Source organism: Bombina bombina, chromosome 2 (assembly GCF_027579735.1).
Source record: "Bombina bombina isolate aBomBom1 chromosome 2, aBomBom1.pri, whole genome shotgun sequence".
NCBI lineage: Eukaryota > Metazoa > Chordata > Amphibia > Anura > Bombinatoridae > Bombina > Bombina bombina.
Window position 1 is genome coordinate 332,100,069 of NC_069500.1, and position 17,369 is coordinate 332,117,437.

Here is a 17,369-nt window from a genome sequence, read left to right on the forward strand (position 1 = left end):
ATCCTTGTTATTGGAGACAATGTACAATGTTACCTGATATTTTGACAATAGCTATTGTTTTCTTGCGTAGCAGTAGAAAGTACACATTTGAAGATAACAGCAGCTATCTGTGGGTATTATGTTTATTGAGTAACAGTTATTTTGTGTCCAGAAATCTCACTATCTTTAGATTATGGGGCCTATCTATCAAGCTCCAAATGGAGCTTGATGCCCCGTGTTTCTGGCGAGCCTGCAGGCTCGCCAGAAACAGCAGTTATGAAGCAGGGGTTACAAAGACCGCTGCTCCATAACCCTGTCCGCCTGAACTGGAAATTACATTTTTTAATTTGTTAGCACATGTAGCTTTTGCATAACTGGCCCTAGATAACTGTGTTAAACACATAGTTAAAGTCCCGATCAGCAGCCACAAGCACAACTGATGAGCCAAGCAGGAGAGGCAGTGGCACAACCTACCACTCATGGATATATGTCCTGCTCAGAGGCCGCAATGCTTTGCAGGTGTTAAACACATAAGGCCCCATGTACTAAATGATGAGCGAACAAACCGACAGCAGACGCTGTACACCTGTTGCCCACAGTTATCATTGCAAAAGGATTTCCGTGTGCAGCGCCACCTGTCATTCAATCCAATTAATGTTTTCAGAATGAATTACCTTTGGCGCCTCAGAGATGGCAAAAAGATTAAGAAGCAGTTGTTGTATGACCGCTACTGTTTAACTCAAGGTAAGAAGGCTTACATGAGTGAGCTTGCACTGCAAGGACTCCAAAGCAGCTTAGTACATGGATCCCGTAGCGGTTAATCACAATCTTGCACTTATTTTTGACACTTATTGAATTCCACAGCTAAAAGGACTTGATAAACCCCAAACAACACTTTTTTTTACTTTTTACCAAGGACCTACTATATGGGCAAACGTATGTGGACATAAATACAAATTATTAAGTTCAGGTGTTTCAGCCACACCCATTGCTAACAGGAGCATAAAATCCATTGCATAGTCAGAAAATCTCCATAGACAAACACTGGCAGTATAATGGTTCATATTGAAGAGTGACATTAAACACGTCATAGGATGACACCTTTGCCACAAGTCAGTTTAAGAAATGTCTGCCCTACGAAATCTGCCCTGGTCAATTGCTTTTACTGTGAAGTTGACACATCTAGTAGAAACAACAGCCCAACCATAAAGTGGTACACCACTCAAATTCACAGAGCTCGGCTACTGATTGCTTAAGATTGTAGAGCACAAAAATTGCCTATCATCTGTTTCATCTCTCACCACAGAGTTCCAAACTGCCTTTGGAAGCAATATAAACACTAGAACTGTGCATCAGGATCTTATAAAATGTTTTTCTATGGTTGAGCAACTGTACACAAGTGTCACTTCAACATGCACAATGCCCAAAAGTTGGCTGAGATTTGAGAAGCACACCGCCACCGGACTCTGGAGCAGTGGAAATGTGTTCTCTGGAATGATGAACAATTCTTTACTATCTGGCAGTCTAATGGAAGAACATGGGTACAGTGGACGCTACCTACTGGAATGCTTAGGGCCTACCGTAAAGTTTGGTGGAGAATGGATAATGGTCTGGGGCTGTTTTTCAGGGTTTGGGCTAGGTCCCTTAGTTCTGGTGAATGGTCATCTTAATGCTACGGGATGCAAAGACATTTTAGACATTTGGCAATAGTTTGGGGAAGGTCCTTACCTGTTCCAGCATGACTGTGCACAAAGAAAGATCCATGAAGGCATGGTTTTACAAGTTCGGTTTGGAGGAACTTGAGTGGCCTGTACCTCATCCACATTGAACACCTTTTGTTTTGAATTAGAACAACGATTGTAACCTTCTCTTCCAACATCAGTGCCTGACTTCACAAATACTTTTTTGCCTGAATGGGCACACATCTCACAGACATCCTCCAAAATAAAATGGAACCTTCCCAGATCAGTAGGGGCTTTTATAGCTGCAAAGGGGGCTAACTCCATATCATAGTAATGCCCATGTTTTAGAATGAGATGTATATAACCCATTGCTATACTGGAAGATCTTAGACAATGTCATCAGACAGATACAAATGCTACTTGCTTGATCAATTAAACATTTAATGATAAGCCCAAAAAACATACATGCCCACTGTATCAATAATGTTCCATTTCAAATACCTTCTACAGACATACACACTACATACTGCTAAAAGGGATCAACCTTCAACCTGTGGTGTAATCTCTAAACTCCTGAAATCGCTATTTTGTTTGTCGCTAGTACTGAGCTTTTGTTTTTTGTGGATTGCTATGTGGTGCACGTTAAGTATAGGACCAATATTCACTGAATGAAAAAGTTCTGTAGATAAGCAATAAAAATGTCTAATTGTGATTGTGATATTAAAAAAGAAACTCACCAACAACTGTTAATATGCAGATAACTATCAATTCATAAATTGTGATCAACTCCATAACTAGCTAGTATCAGTACACACTCTAATAACATAGAGTATATCTAGAACACTCTATTTTATATAGTTGCACATAGCAAGAGCAACAGTTGGAATCATATTATATCTTGAAGATGAAATGGCTAGAACCACAGCCTAGATAACAGTTTTTAGACAGGGTACAAGAAACATGAAAGCACAGACCTACAACCTGCAATATATTCTGCCTTTTGTATACCTGATATTCTGCATATCCTAGGCATCCTTTGATTCCATTTGTATCTCTTCTGATTTCTTTAGAAGACATTTCTTAAAGGGTGTTCTGGGTGTGCTCAGGAACAGGCACATGTTTATAGCCATCTGGCAGCAGTTATTGAAATAAGGCTTATAACAATGTTATACATAGTTGCAAACTGGTACCATAGTATCTGTAGCTTTCTATGGCAGCAGTGTGTGTAACTATGTATAACACTGCTATAAACATTGTTGTACACACTGCTACCAGACAGCTAAGGACACTTGCACGCTCCTAAGCTCACCTAAGGTTACTGTTTAACAATGGATACCAAGAGAAATAAGCAAAATTGATCATAATAATTTTGACTTTATTATAATTTATAAAATTAAATAATGAAAATATCTTCTGAGTCTTCTCCCCCAACAGTCTTAAATTACGCTATAAAAAGAAGCAAAACCAAATAAAGCTTTATGAAAGTTTTTAGTTTTAAACATTATTAGGTTTGGTGATCTTCAGTGAAGCTGTTTTTCTTGTTACAGATTTGCATTCAGCAAGGCTGGAAAGCCCCTTATGGACGTTTTGACATCCTCCCTCTTGTTCTTCAAGCAGATGGCAATGACCCAGAATTGTTTGAGATTCCCCCAGAGATGATCATGGAAGTTCAAATCAGGCACCCCAAGTAAGTTGCTCAATAACAGACAGAACTGATCTTTCAATAAAATAAGATCTTTAGTGTTGAGAGGAGCTATGAGACAAGTTAATGCAAAATGGATTTAAATGCCATTCCATGTATACTAGTGGAAACAGGGTTTATAGTAAATTTGTACATTTCAGTTGCCAGACTGAAACATCTCATTCTCTTGGTATTTTAGTTCTCGCCTTGTTCCACCCAATATTTATATTATTGTCAGTCCATTAAGGCACCAGCTGTGGCTGCTTTGAGTATTACAATGAGCTGCTTACTATGTTGTAAGTATGTTCCTGGCAATTGCATATCATTACTGTCTATGTTCATAACTTTTAATTCCAGCAGTTCTACAGAAGCTTTAACAAACAATAAACAGTTTATAAAGCTGTATTTATTTCTACTAGCAATGTTTAGATGCAAAATAATTTATTGTTGACTCAAGTCTCTGATGAGTAATAATTTAATATTTCATGGAACATTGTCACTATTAAAAAACTGATGTTTATTTGATGTTACAGATGCAGGTCATATTCAGTATTGGTTTTCCATGTTTAGGATTAAAAGGGCTTTGAACACCTTTTGATTTGTATACAAATTTTGCTTTCCCACACTTCCTAAAGAAGTCACAGATAATTATTTAACCTAGGTTTTTTTCATAGTGCTGCAATTGCCTAAACCAACTATTGAGTTGGGACATGTTGAAGAAATTCTATTTTATACCGTCTGTTTTTTTCTAGGGAGCGTGACGGGCACAATTTTTACACAAAAGCAATAGGTGTTTACTCCGCCTATAACATCCTGTATGAAAAATATTATCAAAACAAAATTATCTTACATATGTGGAAAAGTTTCAACCTTCAAAGATTTTTTATCTTAAAACGTCTTATTCTATTAATTTTAGACAAGTCAAAGGTTAAATTGATATTCTGAGCATTTTTGTAAGGCTTTGCTACACATGAGCAAAAGCAAATGAAATTATTTTCATGCTTGCAAAACCCTGTTGACTTTTTTCTATTAAATTCAGTCAAATGCCTTGTTTGGTTCCTAAATTTCTTTTTCTGATTAAGGGCTAGTAAAACGCTAACAGTTGCGCAAACGAAAAGGGGTTTATAGCGGCCCTTAGGGTGCATTGGAAGTAGTGCATGAATTACAGGTTAAAAATAAATGCGTTTGTCAAACGCAATTGAATTTAACGTCCATTGGGTTAGTGCGACTTCAGAGATCTGGTTAACTGTTGCACAAAACACATTAAAATTACATGTAACTTATTTTAAAAAATATTCCAATAAAAAGTTATAATGCCTAAAAGATATGAGGTCTCAGGAGATAGAAAAAAAGGACTGCAAAGGGCTTTATCATACAGATACATACATATACATGTCTAAATATGTATGTTTATATATATATATGTGTGTACATATGTATTTACAGACATATATACACATATAAATACATAAATACATATGTACACATATATAGACATATATATAAGAGCATTGAAGCCCTTTACAGTCAAGTTAGCGCGTGAGCGAGTGAGCAAACTACCGCTCCACTCGTAATCTAGCCCTTCATTTTTAACTGCCATTCAACGTCCACATAACACGCTTATCAAATACAAGTGTCATAAAGGTGTATATATATATAATACAAATATGCATAAAATATTACATTATTCATAAAAGTAGTTTTTAAAGGGATAATAAAGTCAAACTAAAACTTTCATGATTTAGATACATTTTTCTATGATCAACTTAGTTTGCTTAGTTTGGTATCCTTTGTTGAAGTGTAAACCTAGGTAGATTCATAGGAGCTTAGGAGCATGCACGTGTCTTTAGTGCTCTATCATGAGTGTTTTCAACAATGTTTGTAGCATTGTTGCTAAAGACACGTGCACACTCCTGAGCTCCTATGAATCTACATAGGTTAAGTATCCAACAAAATATACAAAGAGAAATAAGCAAATATGATAATAGAAATAAACTGGAAACTTTTTAAAACTGCATGCTCTATATGAATCATGGAAGTTTAATTTTGACTGTACTTTCCCTTTAAATTTAACAGTAATACTTTGATTAACTTTACCTGATACATGGAGTGAAAAATTAGTAGCCCCTTTTCCAGTTTATTAGATACTGTTATGCAAAAACGGTGTTGTATGTGTATTTCTGTTTGAGTTAGGTATGTGACCATTATTACATACCTTATAGAGCTTAGTTTCAAGAACGTGTTTATTAAATCTATTTTGTCAGTGAGCTGGATTCTATAAAAGGTGTGTACGAGATGCACGATTTGCTGGGTACAATATAGAACTCGCAGACTATTAATTGTGTTTTTTGCAAAAATGAATGCAATTATGTTTATTTTTTTATTTCTTTTCCTTGTTAAAATATAACAAGTGCAGCAAGTAAGCACTATGTTGCTTTGTAGTAGTATTTTACATACAAAGAACAACAATTTATATATTATCATGTTAAAGGGACACTAAACCCAATTTTTTTCTTTTATGATTCAGATAGAGCATGCGATTTTAAGCAACTTTCTAATGTACTCTTATTATCAATTTTCCTTTGTTCTCTTGCTATATTTATTTAAAAAGAAGGAATGTGATGCATAGGAGTCGGCCCATTTTTGGTTGAGAAACTGGGTTATGCTTGCTTATTGGTGGGTAAATGTAATCCTCCAATAAGCAAGCACTAGCAAGAGAATAAAGAAAAAATGATAATAGGAGTAAATTAGAAAGTTGCTTAAAATTCCATGCTCTATCTGAATCATAAAAGAAAAGATTGGGTTCAGTGTCCCTTTAAATAGTTACTGACATTATGCAGTTCTTAAATGGTAAAAATAAAATTTTACAAAATCAGCATGACATGTTTGCAAGTATCCATTTCTATTGTATTGTCCAACAGTATTGGGTAAAATATAAATTTACATATGTATATTTATTTAATAGCCATATATGTGATATCTCATTTTTATGATTGTAATCAGTTCTTGAGTTTTAAAATGGGATTTCCGTTAGCAATTGCATGGTTGTGATTTGAATTTGACCTTTTCCTTCTTGTTTGCTGGAAACCAAGATTTTTTGCACAAGATTTTAACAAAAATCAGAAGTCCCAAAAATTCTCTTTTTAATAATAACTATTTACAATATCTGGAACTTTGTGTCACTATCTTTTTACAGTAAGAAATATTATTATTACATTGAAGTTGGAACTATTTTAAAGGGACACTTGAACCCAAATTTGATCTTTCATGAATCAGAGCATGCAATTTTAAGCAACTTTCTAATTTACTCCTATTATCAATTTTTCTTCATTCTCTTGCTATCTTTATTTGAAAAGCAAGAAAGTTTAGAAGCCTGCCTATTTTTGGTTCACAACCTGGGTTGGCCTTGCTGATTGGTGGATAAATGCTGTCCAGAGTTCTGAACCAAAAATTGTCTGGCTCCTTAGCTTAGATGCCTTCTTTTTCAAATAAAGATAGCAAGAGAACAAATAAAAATTGATAATTGGAGTAAATTAGAAAGTTGCTTAAAATTGCATGCTCTATCTGAATCATGAAAGAAAAATGTTGGGTTTAGTATCCCTTTAAATCTTGCAAGTTAGCAGTTTCGCCATTTACAGTGTTAAAATCCCGTTATAGAAGGTACATTCTCATTTGCAGCCACTTTCTTTTTATAAAAAATAATTTCCTACACTGTTGTTGATTTCCGATTAAAATCTTGCCAAATCAGAAAACATTGTTTTCTGAAAGAATTTTTTTTTTTTTTTTTTTAAATGTGGAAAAATTAAAAGTAGGTACCAATCATGTAATGATTATTTTTGTTCAGCAGCAGTAGAATGATCATTTTTGCAGTGTAAATGTGGTGCAAATGATCATTTAGCAGATCCCATTGGTTTCAATGGGAGCTAACAATAGTTAACTGCTGTCAATATTTAAAAGCACAAATTGCATAGAAAAAGTTAATACGTAAACTGCCTAGAAACTTGCTTAATGACTGCTGATAATTCATTATCAATATGTAAACATGGCCATAATTAGCAGAAGTGCTCCTTTTAAAACGTATCATTTAAAAGAATGATAGTTTTAACATGCTCATGGCTCACTAACATCAGGGCCAGCACTTCCAGCAAGCAAAGTTGGCACATTCAGATGCAAGTGACATCCGTATCTGCAGCGATCTGCATGTATGATGAAAGTTCATATTAGTTTTCATGGCATCTGAAATGCACTGCTGAGTCTTGCAAATACCGTCCTTTTAAAACATACTAAATGGATTGCAGTTTGATTTGTAATCAGAGAGGTTTTCCCAGTGCCTGATTGCACCTCACAGCTTCCTGAAAGAAGCTGTTTTCCAAAGTCCCTCTACTTTATAAGTGAAGAAGCTCACTATACACAGATCAGTCTAAGGTCTGAACAGCTTTCTATTTGAAGCCCAGAAGAACATAGGTTTCATAAATTCAGGCTGAGTTAATCTCCCAGACATCAGCAGTATTTTTAGATCATAAAATTTTGGTGTGGAAAAAGTTGCCACTATCAATATCATAGTTGTAGTGGCTACTTGTGGTGGACAAAATCTCCTACTGCTTATTCCTACTTTTTGTTAAGTCCCCATACGCCCTCCTTGCTCTGCGTAAAGCATCGGAATATAAAAAAAGAAACCATCTTACAGATTCAAAGCAGCAGGTGAAATGGGTGTTCATGGAACCTCCAGTACACCCCCACCTCATAACAGCCACTGCGAGACATGCTGAGAAATGGCAATAATATGGTAAAAATCAGGGAAATAAGCCAGAAATACAGGAATTTATAATCATGGTATTAATTAGGCATGTTAATCGATGACTTGGCTATTTAGATTTGTAACCATGAAATGTACAGTATGTATCTATCAGTCCTGATAATTGCAGGGTTCCTTATAAAGATTATATGCTCTAAACCCTGGTTTCTCAACCTGTGGTACGTGTTCCCCTGGGGGTACTTGGGGCATTGGCCTTCATTTTTTTTTCCTGATGTAGCTATTGTAAACATGACATATCATAAGGAAGCTGTGTTTCTCATTTTTACCCTCAAGTACTCCTAACAAGGCAGTGTGTGAGTTTTTCTAGCCTAGGTTAGATCGCTGCTCAATCACTGATCCACCTCAGATTGCTAAAACCTTAGATTCTGGCTTGTTAGTGACATATGAGGGCTGGAGTTGAGCTTCTCTGATGTGAACAGAGAAAGTGTATTACTAAGTGTCACAGAGACAAGAGGCAAATAAATGTACCACTGTGAAATAGATAAAGTGCATCATACTGAAGTGTGCCGCAGTAAAACAAGACAGATAAACTGTGTATGAAGTATTTATTCATAATAAAAAGATGGTACCATAAATATTAGTTCCCTTGTCAATATTTAATTAATGTAAGAAGCACATTAATTGCATGTAATTATTAATATCGATGGACTATATATATATTACTCACAGCCGCATTAGATCGTTACACGCATGCGTGAGTAAGATGCCTCCTACTCTGACGTGTGAGGCTATCCGATGTCGCTATGGCAACGCCGTGCCATGCGTCATCACGCTAGGCACGTAACGTGCTTACGTGACGTCATTGCCAGGAATGGGAAGACGCGAGTGGCGGCATGGCGGCAAATGTTTGTTATTTTTCATCTTTAAAAGGGGTATGTTTTTATTTATGTGTTAATATCGATTTTAAGTGTGTTGCATATTTTTTTGTTCTCTTGCTGACATTTGACAAAGGCACAACTTGGTGCCGAAACGTTATGTCTTTTTAACTATGCCTTAATAAAATTGTTATATTTTATCAAGACCAAATGAGTGCCTGCATTCTGTGGAATACTAATATATATGTGTGTGTGTGTGTTTTAATTATGTTTTTTTTTTTTCTCTGTTATCATATTGTCAAATATTAAATTCTAGAAACATAAGCCAAATGTCGGATTCCTATATATCTACTTCATTAAGAAATCAAGTAATACACATGAATTGCATTTTTGTTCATGTGAAAGATCAATATTTGTGCTAAACTTGGGGTACATACGAAACAGCTGTAAGCCTACAGGGGTACTTGCTACAAAAAGGTTGAGAAACACTGCTCTAAACAAATGTGGAATACTGATCTATATTATATGGTTACTAAGATAGTTAGGGGCCAATTTATTAAGAGACGGACGGACATGAACCGCTGTAGTGATCATGTCCGCCCAACTTTGCTGAATGCCGACAGCATACACTGTCGGCATTCAACATTGCACAAGCAGTTCTGGTGAACTGCTTGTGCAATGCCGCCCCCTGCAGATTTGCGGCCAATCGGCTGCTAGCAGGGGATGTCAATCAACCAGATCGTATGTGATCAGGCTCATTGCTGTACGCCGCCTCAGAGGTGGCGTACAAGTTAAGGGGCAGCGGTCTTAAGACCGCTGCTTCTTAACTCCTGTTTCCTGAAGGCTCACGCGGAAACAGATGTATCTGGCCACATTCGAGGCATCATAAATCGGCCCCTTAGTCTTAGACAAAGTGGGTGTTCCTTGGTTTATTGATAAAATGTCAATCTTAATCATACTTAGGAACTGTGAGTATTATTTAAAATAAAAAAAAATTATATTAATGATTGTAGCCTTTTTTCATCTTGGAATACAAAGTTAGCCATATAATAATAAATCGCAAAATGTTTCCCTTCTATCCTCAGACTAGAATGGTTTAAGGATCTAGGACTGAAGTGGTACGGGCTACCTGCTGTAGCAAGCATGCTTTTGGAAATTGGAGGTGTAGAGTTCACTGCATGCCCCTTCAGTGGATGGTACATGGGAACTGAAATTGGTGTTCGAGATTACTGTGACAACTCTCGCTATAACATACTGGAGGTACTGTGACCTGGTAAAGAGCTCCACCTTTTGGCAGGAAAAGAGAATGGACGTTTATATGTTGCACCACTGCTTAGGTATAAAGAAGCCACAATCATTTTCTAATAACTGGATTAGTGGTAAATTAGATAGATATTTCATAATAGTTTTACTAAAATAAATTAAGATAGTAGGAAAATAATAGCAGTTATACAATCTTCCTGCAAAAAAAAAGTCCAGAAAAAAACATAGCTTTATTCAGTTCCCAAACCTTAAATTTTGTCCTCAAGCAAAAAGGGATACAGGTCATGCACAATATAATTGTAGGTTACAATCAAGTAAAAAAAGTAAAACAATCCAACAGGCATATCTCTTAAATAATCTAAATAATAATAGTGTTTATTCCATATAGTACTTCGGAGTCAAACTAGAAAATGGTCCTTAAATGTGGGGTTATTTTCTGGGCAAACAGTAGATATGTGGCTGCCCGGTTTGACAAATAATTAACCTTTGAGGGTTTCACTGTAAATAAAAGTCTCAGTGAGGGTGAATCATTTTTTTCATTATATATAAAATTATTAAATAATTATTTTGGTTCACTGAATATTCTATTCAAATTATTTAAGCAAGCCATGCCATTTTGTCGCAGTGTAGATACAATTAATGTAATCCCTTATATGAGCTATGTGTTTATAGTATTTAGATGATCACATCTATTCTTATACACAAACGTTTCATATCCCAGACTTTGTTGCTATGTTATTTTGATTTCCCTTTAGGTAAACTTTCCAATATGTTTCTCTAAGTAGTTTAAATCCCACTGTGTTTATGGGATGTGCACACAGAAAACAGTGATGCAATTCCTGCTTCAGTCTGTGACTTAGAGCTACTCATTTGTGAAAAATAAATGAATTACTTGAACACACACATTAAAATAAGGTTATTTTCTGCATCACCACATCATTCTGCGCTCTAATGTACTGTATGTATTCACATATGATCTAGCCGCTACATCCCAAACTTCTAAATTAAAGGGACATAAAAGCGCAAAAAAGGAAAACGCTCTAATATATTAGAATCAGTTTGCTATCACATTTCTTGTATATAACTGTGTTTTTACCCCTGCAAATTGATTAAACACATAGTTAAAGTCAGCTCCATAGCAGCAATACACAACTTGGAGATAGCTGAACACATCTAGCGAGCCAATGAAAGAATTGAAATGTGTGTAGCCACCAGTCTGCCACCAGTTAACTCCCAGTCATGCATTTTACATATGCTTTTTAAACAAAGGATACCAAGTAAACAAAGTCAATTTGATAACCAGTGAAATGAATTTAAGTGTCTTTTTAACTATTTATGTTTCATAATCATAAATCCTACATATCTGAAGTGAGGGGGTTCTTGCTGTCTACGTCATCATACAAATGAGAGAAAAAAATGAACAACCGATAGATCTCAATTGTCCAAACTCTCTTATAGGAAGTGGCAAACAGAATGAATCTAGACACACGCAAAATGTCTTCACTATGGAAGGACCAAGCCCTGGTTGAGATTAATATTGCTGTTCTTTACAGTTTCCAGGTAAATCAATAAATCCAGTGGCCTGAATGCCGCCTGAACTGATACTATAAAAATGTTTTGACCAATCAACTGACATTTATTTAAATAGTATTGACTGGTTTAAATTTCAATTTACATAAGAAAATATCTGAATTTGATTTTAAAACATTACACTATTCAGTCATTTTGACAGTCAAGAACTAGTTAAGTTTAGTGCTTTATCCACAGCACTATGCAAGGCATTATCTGTACACTAAAGGGACATGAAACCTAAAAAAATGATTTTGTGATTCAGACAGATACCACCAGTTTTAAAGTTTCCAAATTACTTCTATTATCAAATTTGCTTCGTGTTGAAGAGATACCTAGGTAGGCATCTTGAGAACTACATGGCAGGAAATATTGATGTCATCTAGTGCTTTTGCAAACAGATAACATTCTTTTCAAACCGGAGGCCATATAGTGCTCCAGAAATGGACTGGCTCATAAGCGTATGTCCCTGCTTTTCAACAAAAAATACAAAGAGAACAAAGAAACATTGATAATAGAATTAAATTAGAATGTTGTTTAAAATGATATGCTTTTTATAAATCCTAACAGAAAACGTATGGGTTTCATATCCCTTAAGCTATTCTTGTGCAGTTTTCACCTTATAATGAAGTGATAGTACATGTTCAAACAGAGTAATGGCCTCTCATAGACACTGGTTTTAAAAAACAAGATCTTAAATGCTTTAGATGCTCTGTAAAATAAACAAATACATTTTTAGACATCATATACATATCTCAACTTTTCACTGAGACTTTCTGAGCAGGGCTAGATTGGTAAATCAGACCAGCCTTGGAAATATTTAAAGATCGACCCAGCCCCCCACCCCCCCAGCCCAGCCAACCCCACCTCCCCTGGTTTAGCTCTCCTTGCCCTCTCTCTGGCCCAGATGCCCTCCCCCCCCTGTTAATTTTCATGTTCCAGGAGCAGAGCAGCCTTGAATAGATGCGCTATGCTGCACCCAAGGATCGCTCCATGTCCTGGCTGGGGGACTCCCCCTGGACTTCTGGCCTGGATGTGGCCCAACATCCCAGTTGGCCAATCTGACACCGTTTCTGAGAGCGAAAGGTGTTAGCACTTGTGGGTAGTTCCCCGGTGTTTTTTTTGGTAGAGCTGTGATAGGAAGGACAGGACCACAGGTGTACGATGGGCAGGACTGTGTGTGCCATTGGCAAGATTGAGTTTAGATGGGGCATTTTTGGGCAGAGCCAGGCAGTCCCTAAAAAATGGGACATTTGGCCTGGCAGTGGAAGCTTTAAGCAAACCTCCCTACCTGTGAGATGTGGGAGATTTCCATATATACCAGTTTGATAGATCTTTATTGTTTTGTGATCTATTTATTGCAGCACTCAAGTCTATCTCAAATTTACTAAAATAAGCTTAGAGCTACAAGATCACCGTAACTTGCAAAACTACTATAAACTCTAGGCTGCCATAAATTGCAATTTCTATGTCTGGTATTAAAAACTGCACCCATATATATTCAATTTTTTAAGTGCACAACAGCATTAAAAAGAAAATAAAAAAACAGCATTGTGAAGCTATATATATCCATGCTCAGCTTTTTCAGAATAAAAAAAGAAGAAAAATAGGTAGTAGTCAGCGCCAAATGAGGGGGCACACAAGCTTACTATAGAATAATGATCACCTAACAGGATCATATTATATATAGAATAAGTGAGGGGAGGTATAGGAGCGCCACCAAAGTAGGGGCTTAGGTGTGCTATAGAGAGAATACTCAGGCAAATACAGCCAGTACTAGGGTATGTTCAATGTGGCTGAATGGAAATAAGTGCGAATCTTCAATAGGACAATGTGGAGATGAATGCCTAAAAAGTGTCAACACGGTATGAATGCAAAGTGTCAACACGTTATGATATTCTAAAATATTTATAAGAAACAATATGTAATGGTTATAAAGAACTAATTAAATCCAGCATAAAAACTGATTATTAGAAAACATAATTTAATCCAACATATAAACTTAAAAACAAAAATAAAAGTATAGCAAGAAGCAATATAAAAAAGTACAATAAACATTATTCTGAGCTCAGATGTACATAATGGACCTCACATGGCCCTAAGAACCAAATAAGGATATATGGAGGGGACGTCCCAAGAAAAAGAAAACAACAAATGTCCCAGTGTGAGATGAGAACAAATTCTCCCAAATGAAAGTCCGATGTAAAACAATCCAGGAGTTGGAGATGCTTGGAAAAGGCTTCAGGTCCAGAACTAACCAGGGGCGTTTAGAAATATCTATAAAAAGAAAAAACAAATGGATGCACAAAAACTAAAAGTTCTAGCTGGGCTAAAAGAAAAAGTGCTCACCATATGCAAGTAGAAATTCGGGCTAGTTTGTCATAAAGTCGATTCGTTTCGGCCTTCTAATAATAAATTAGTTCTTTATAACCATTTCATATTGTTTATTATAAATATTTTAGAATATTATAGCGTGCTGGCACTTTGTATTCATACCCATATGTATAAAGTAACCCTTTATGCATTCATCTCCACTTTGTCCTATCGAAGATTTGCACTTATTTCCATTCAGCCATATTGAACATACCCTAGTACTGGCTGTATTTGCCTGAGTATCCTCTCTGTAGCACACTTAAGTCCGTATTTTGGTGGAGCTCCTATACCTCCCCTCATTAGCTTTTACAGAATGCTAGGAATACACTATCCCAATATATTAAAGCCAGATTCCCAGAAAACATGCATAGTGTATTTTGCTGAAGTTGAACCATGTTAAAAAAAAATCATTTCTTAACTCGTGAAGTATTTAGCCTATTTACTTCATACTTTCATACTTTCAAGGTTTGTAGAGTCATCCAGTCCCAAATTGCCACCAATTTGTTAAAGCCAATTAAAAGTTATACAGCTCAAATATTATTTTTAACATAGAAAGCTCATATGAACATAAAGGGCTAGATTTCAAGTGGTGCACTAAATCTAGCATGCTCACAATATAGCAATATTGTGTCTGTATTAAATGTATTACAAGTTGAAAGTAATGTCGGGATAGCGTAGCTGAAGACCTTGCATAAAGGGTTAGGGCTCAAATAAAAGTTGCCCAAAACACAACATAAATACATAAAACAAAAAACAGTTATACTTATATAAACACTAACTGATAAAAAATATTCATATAAATATTAATAAAGATTATTTATAAGGGTTCAAAGGCATATGGTATATGGATATATATATATATATATATATATATATATATATATATACAGTATATATGTGTGTGTGAGAGCCTAAATAATAATTACATGTTACTATTTAATAATGTGTTTTACTGTGTATTTACTGTAAATATTTAACATTCCAATGTTCTTTGTATAGGGGATAATGTTCTTTATATTTTTAAATTGATACATTCCAACATCCCTCTTGACAACTCACTTCCTCTTTCGGTTTGTCACAATGGACTGATTCTCCCACTCACAAAGACGGTCACTCCCTTGACCTGATCTTTAGCTATCGATGTACTATTTCAAACTTCACAAACTCCCCTTTTCCTCTTTCTGACCACCATCTCTTCACTTGCAACATATCATCACTCCCTACAACTCTCCCTCCTTCTACTCTTCACACCAATCTTCACAGAAGCATTATGTCATTAGATCAGCAACAGCTTGATAATTCCCTCAAATCTCTCCTCATCGTTCTCCTCCTTTTCCTGCGCTGACCAATCTATCTGCCACTATAATTTCATCCTTACATCCGCTCTTGACAATCTGGCCCCTCTTACCATAGCTCTGAAATCACACACTCATCCTCAGCCCTGGCATATTCCTCTGACACGGTACATATGCAGATGTTCCTGTACTACTGATCGACACTGGAGAAAATCTCGGAGTTAAGCTGATTGTCTTCATTACAAATTCATCTTGAACTCCTACTATTCTGCCCTTAATCTCTATTAGCAACATTACTTCTCTACTCTTATCTCTACTCTTTCTTCAAACCCAAAATGTCTGTTCTCCACTTTCAATACTCTTCTCTGCCCCACCTCCTAATGCCAGCTACTTCAATAACAAAATCGACTCCATCAGAATTGAAATCAGCTCTCAACATACTTCCATTCTCTCACCCCCCCAAATGCTCGCAATCAACCACAACCCACATAGCCATAAACTTAGCTCTTTCTCCCCTGTTACTGAGGAAGATGTTTCTGCACTTATACTGCGCTCTCACCTAACTACCTGTCCCCTTGACCCTATCCCCTCACAGCTACTCCCCTCCCTCTCTTCTACCCTTACCCCTATACTCACACACATTCAGCACCGGTATATTTCCCTTCTCTCTGAAACATGCACTGGTCACACCTATTCTCAAAAAACCTTCCCTTGATCCAATTTCCCCATCCAACTATCACCCTCCTAAATACAGAAAGAGGGAGCGCCAGCTATAGGCTAAAGTATCAGAATAACAGAATATTAAAATATTAAAAATTCATTTATTTCATGTACATATAACAATTTGATTGAAAACAATTAAAAAATAGTTAAAAACAATAGAGTAAGTGCCCCTCAGGAGAGAGGGGAATACCAAAACATATAAACACAAAAAAATGTGTATTTAAAGTCCCAAATGATATAAAAAGTCTTAATGAGTGATGATATCCTTAACAAATGTCCTGTGTAACAGATCTGGTGCCCTTGTGAATCCAATTAATCCTTTGTGTATGATGGGGTATCCAATAAATCAAAAATAAAAATAAAAAATGGTTATCAAAAATATATATGATAAAAATCAAAATAAAAAAAAATAAAAATAAAAATTGGAGAAAAGTGATTCAAGTGAAAAAAGTGAATAAGAAATCCAATAGGATCCAAAAATTGCAGTACCTGCAAAAAAAAAAATCACATAGTGCAATAATGCTTATATGAATATAAACTTAATTGAAAATAGGCTTACCCTATATGTAAACTCGAGCAGTGACTACTTATAACATGTACCTCAACGCATTTCAGCCTCAAAGCTGGGCCCTATATTTCAGACCTTGTCTCCAGATACTCTCCATCCCGTCCCCTTTGCTCTGCTCATGACCTCCTACTCTCCTCCTCTCTTCTTACCTCCTCACACTCCCATTTACAGGACTTCTCCAGACTGGCTCCCATCTTCTGCAACTCTCTGCCTCGCTCCACAAGACTTTCCCCTAGTTTTGAAAGCTTCAAGCCCTCCCTAAAGACTATACTGTTCAGGGATGCATACAACCTACACTAACCTTTCTTAATACCAGTTCCTCTTCTCCATTGCTATCCCCTGAACCACCTTAGCATGTAAGCCTAAGAGTCCAGCTGTTTCAAATGTTAATTTTACATTCTAACATTCTTTTTTTGAATGTTTGTTTTTGAATTTTAAAGAACATTCAAAAACATTTGTTCGAATTATGGAATGTTTAACAATGTATTTTACATCAAATTAAAAAATATTACTTATATTTGATTTCAAATTTGTTTTATGCAAATCATATTTTTAGCATTTTTTTTTTTTTATAAATGTAATATTCGAATTTCAATTTAATTTTT

At 35.9% G+C, this 17,369-nt stretch overlaps 1 protein-coding gene across 2 annotated transcripts in view; it reads left to right on the plus strand.

The window, feature by feature from the left end:
- Positions 1-17,369, plus strand: part of NOS1 (nitric oxide synthase 1) — a 131,763-nt gene that overhangs the window by 54,854 nt on the left and 59,540 nt on the right. For both annotated transcript variants that reach the window (XM_053700503.1, XM_053700501.1), the window contains 3 exons: positions 3,209-3,348; positions 10,059-10,233; positions 11,695-11,796. In XM_053700503.1, coding sequence (XP_053556478.1) covers positions 3,209-3,348; positions 10,059-10,233; positions 11,695-11,796 — 417 coding nt within the window. The remainder of the gene's footprint in view (positions 1-3,208; positions 3,349-10,058; positions 10,234-11,694; positions 11,797-17,369) is intronic.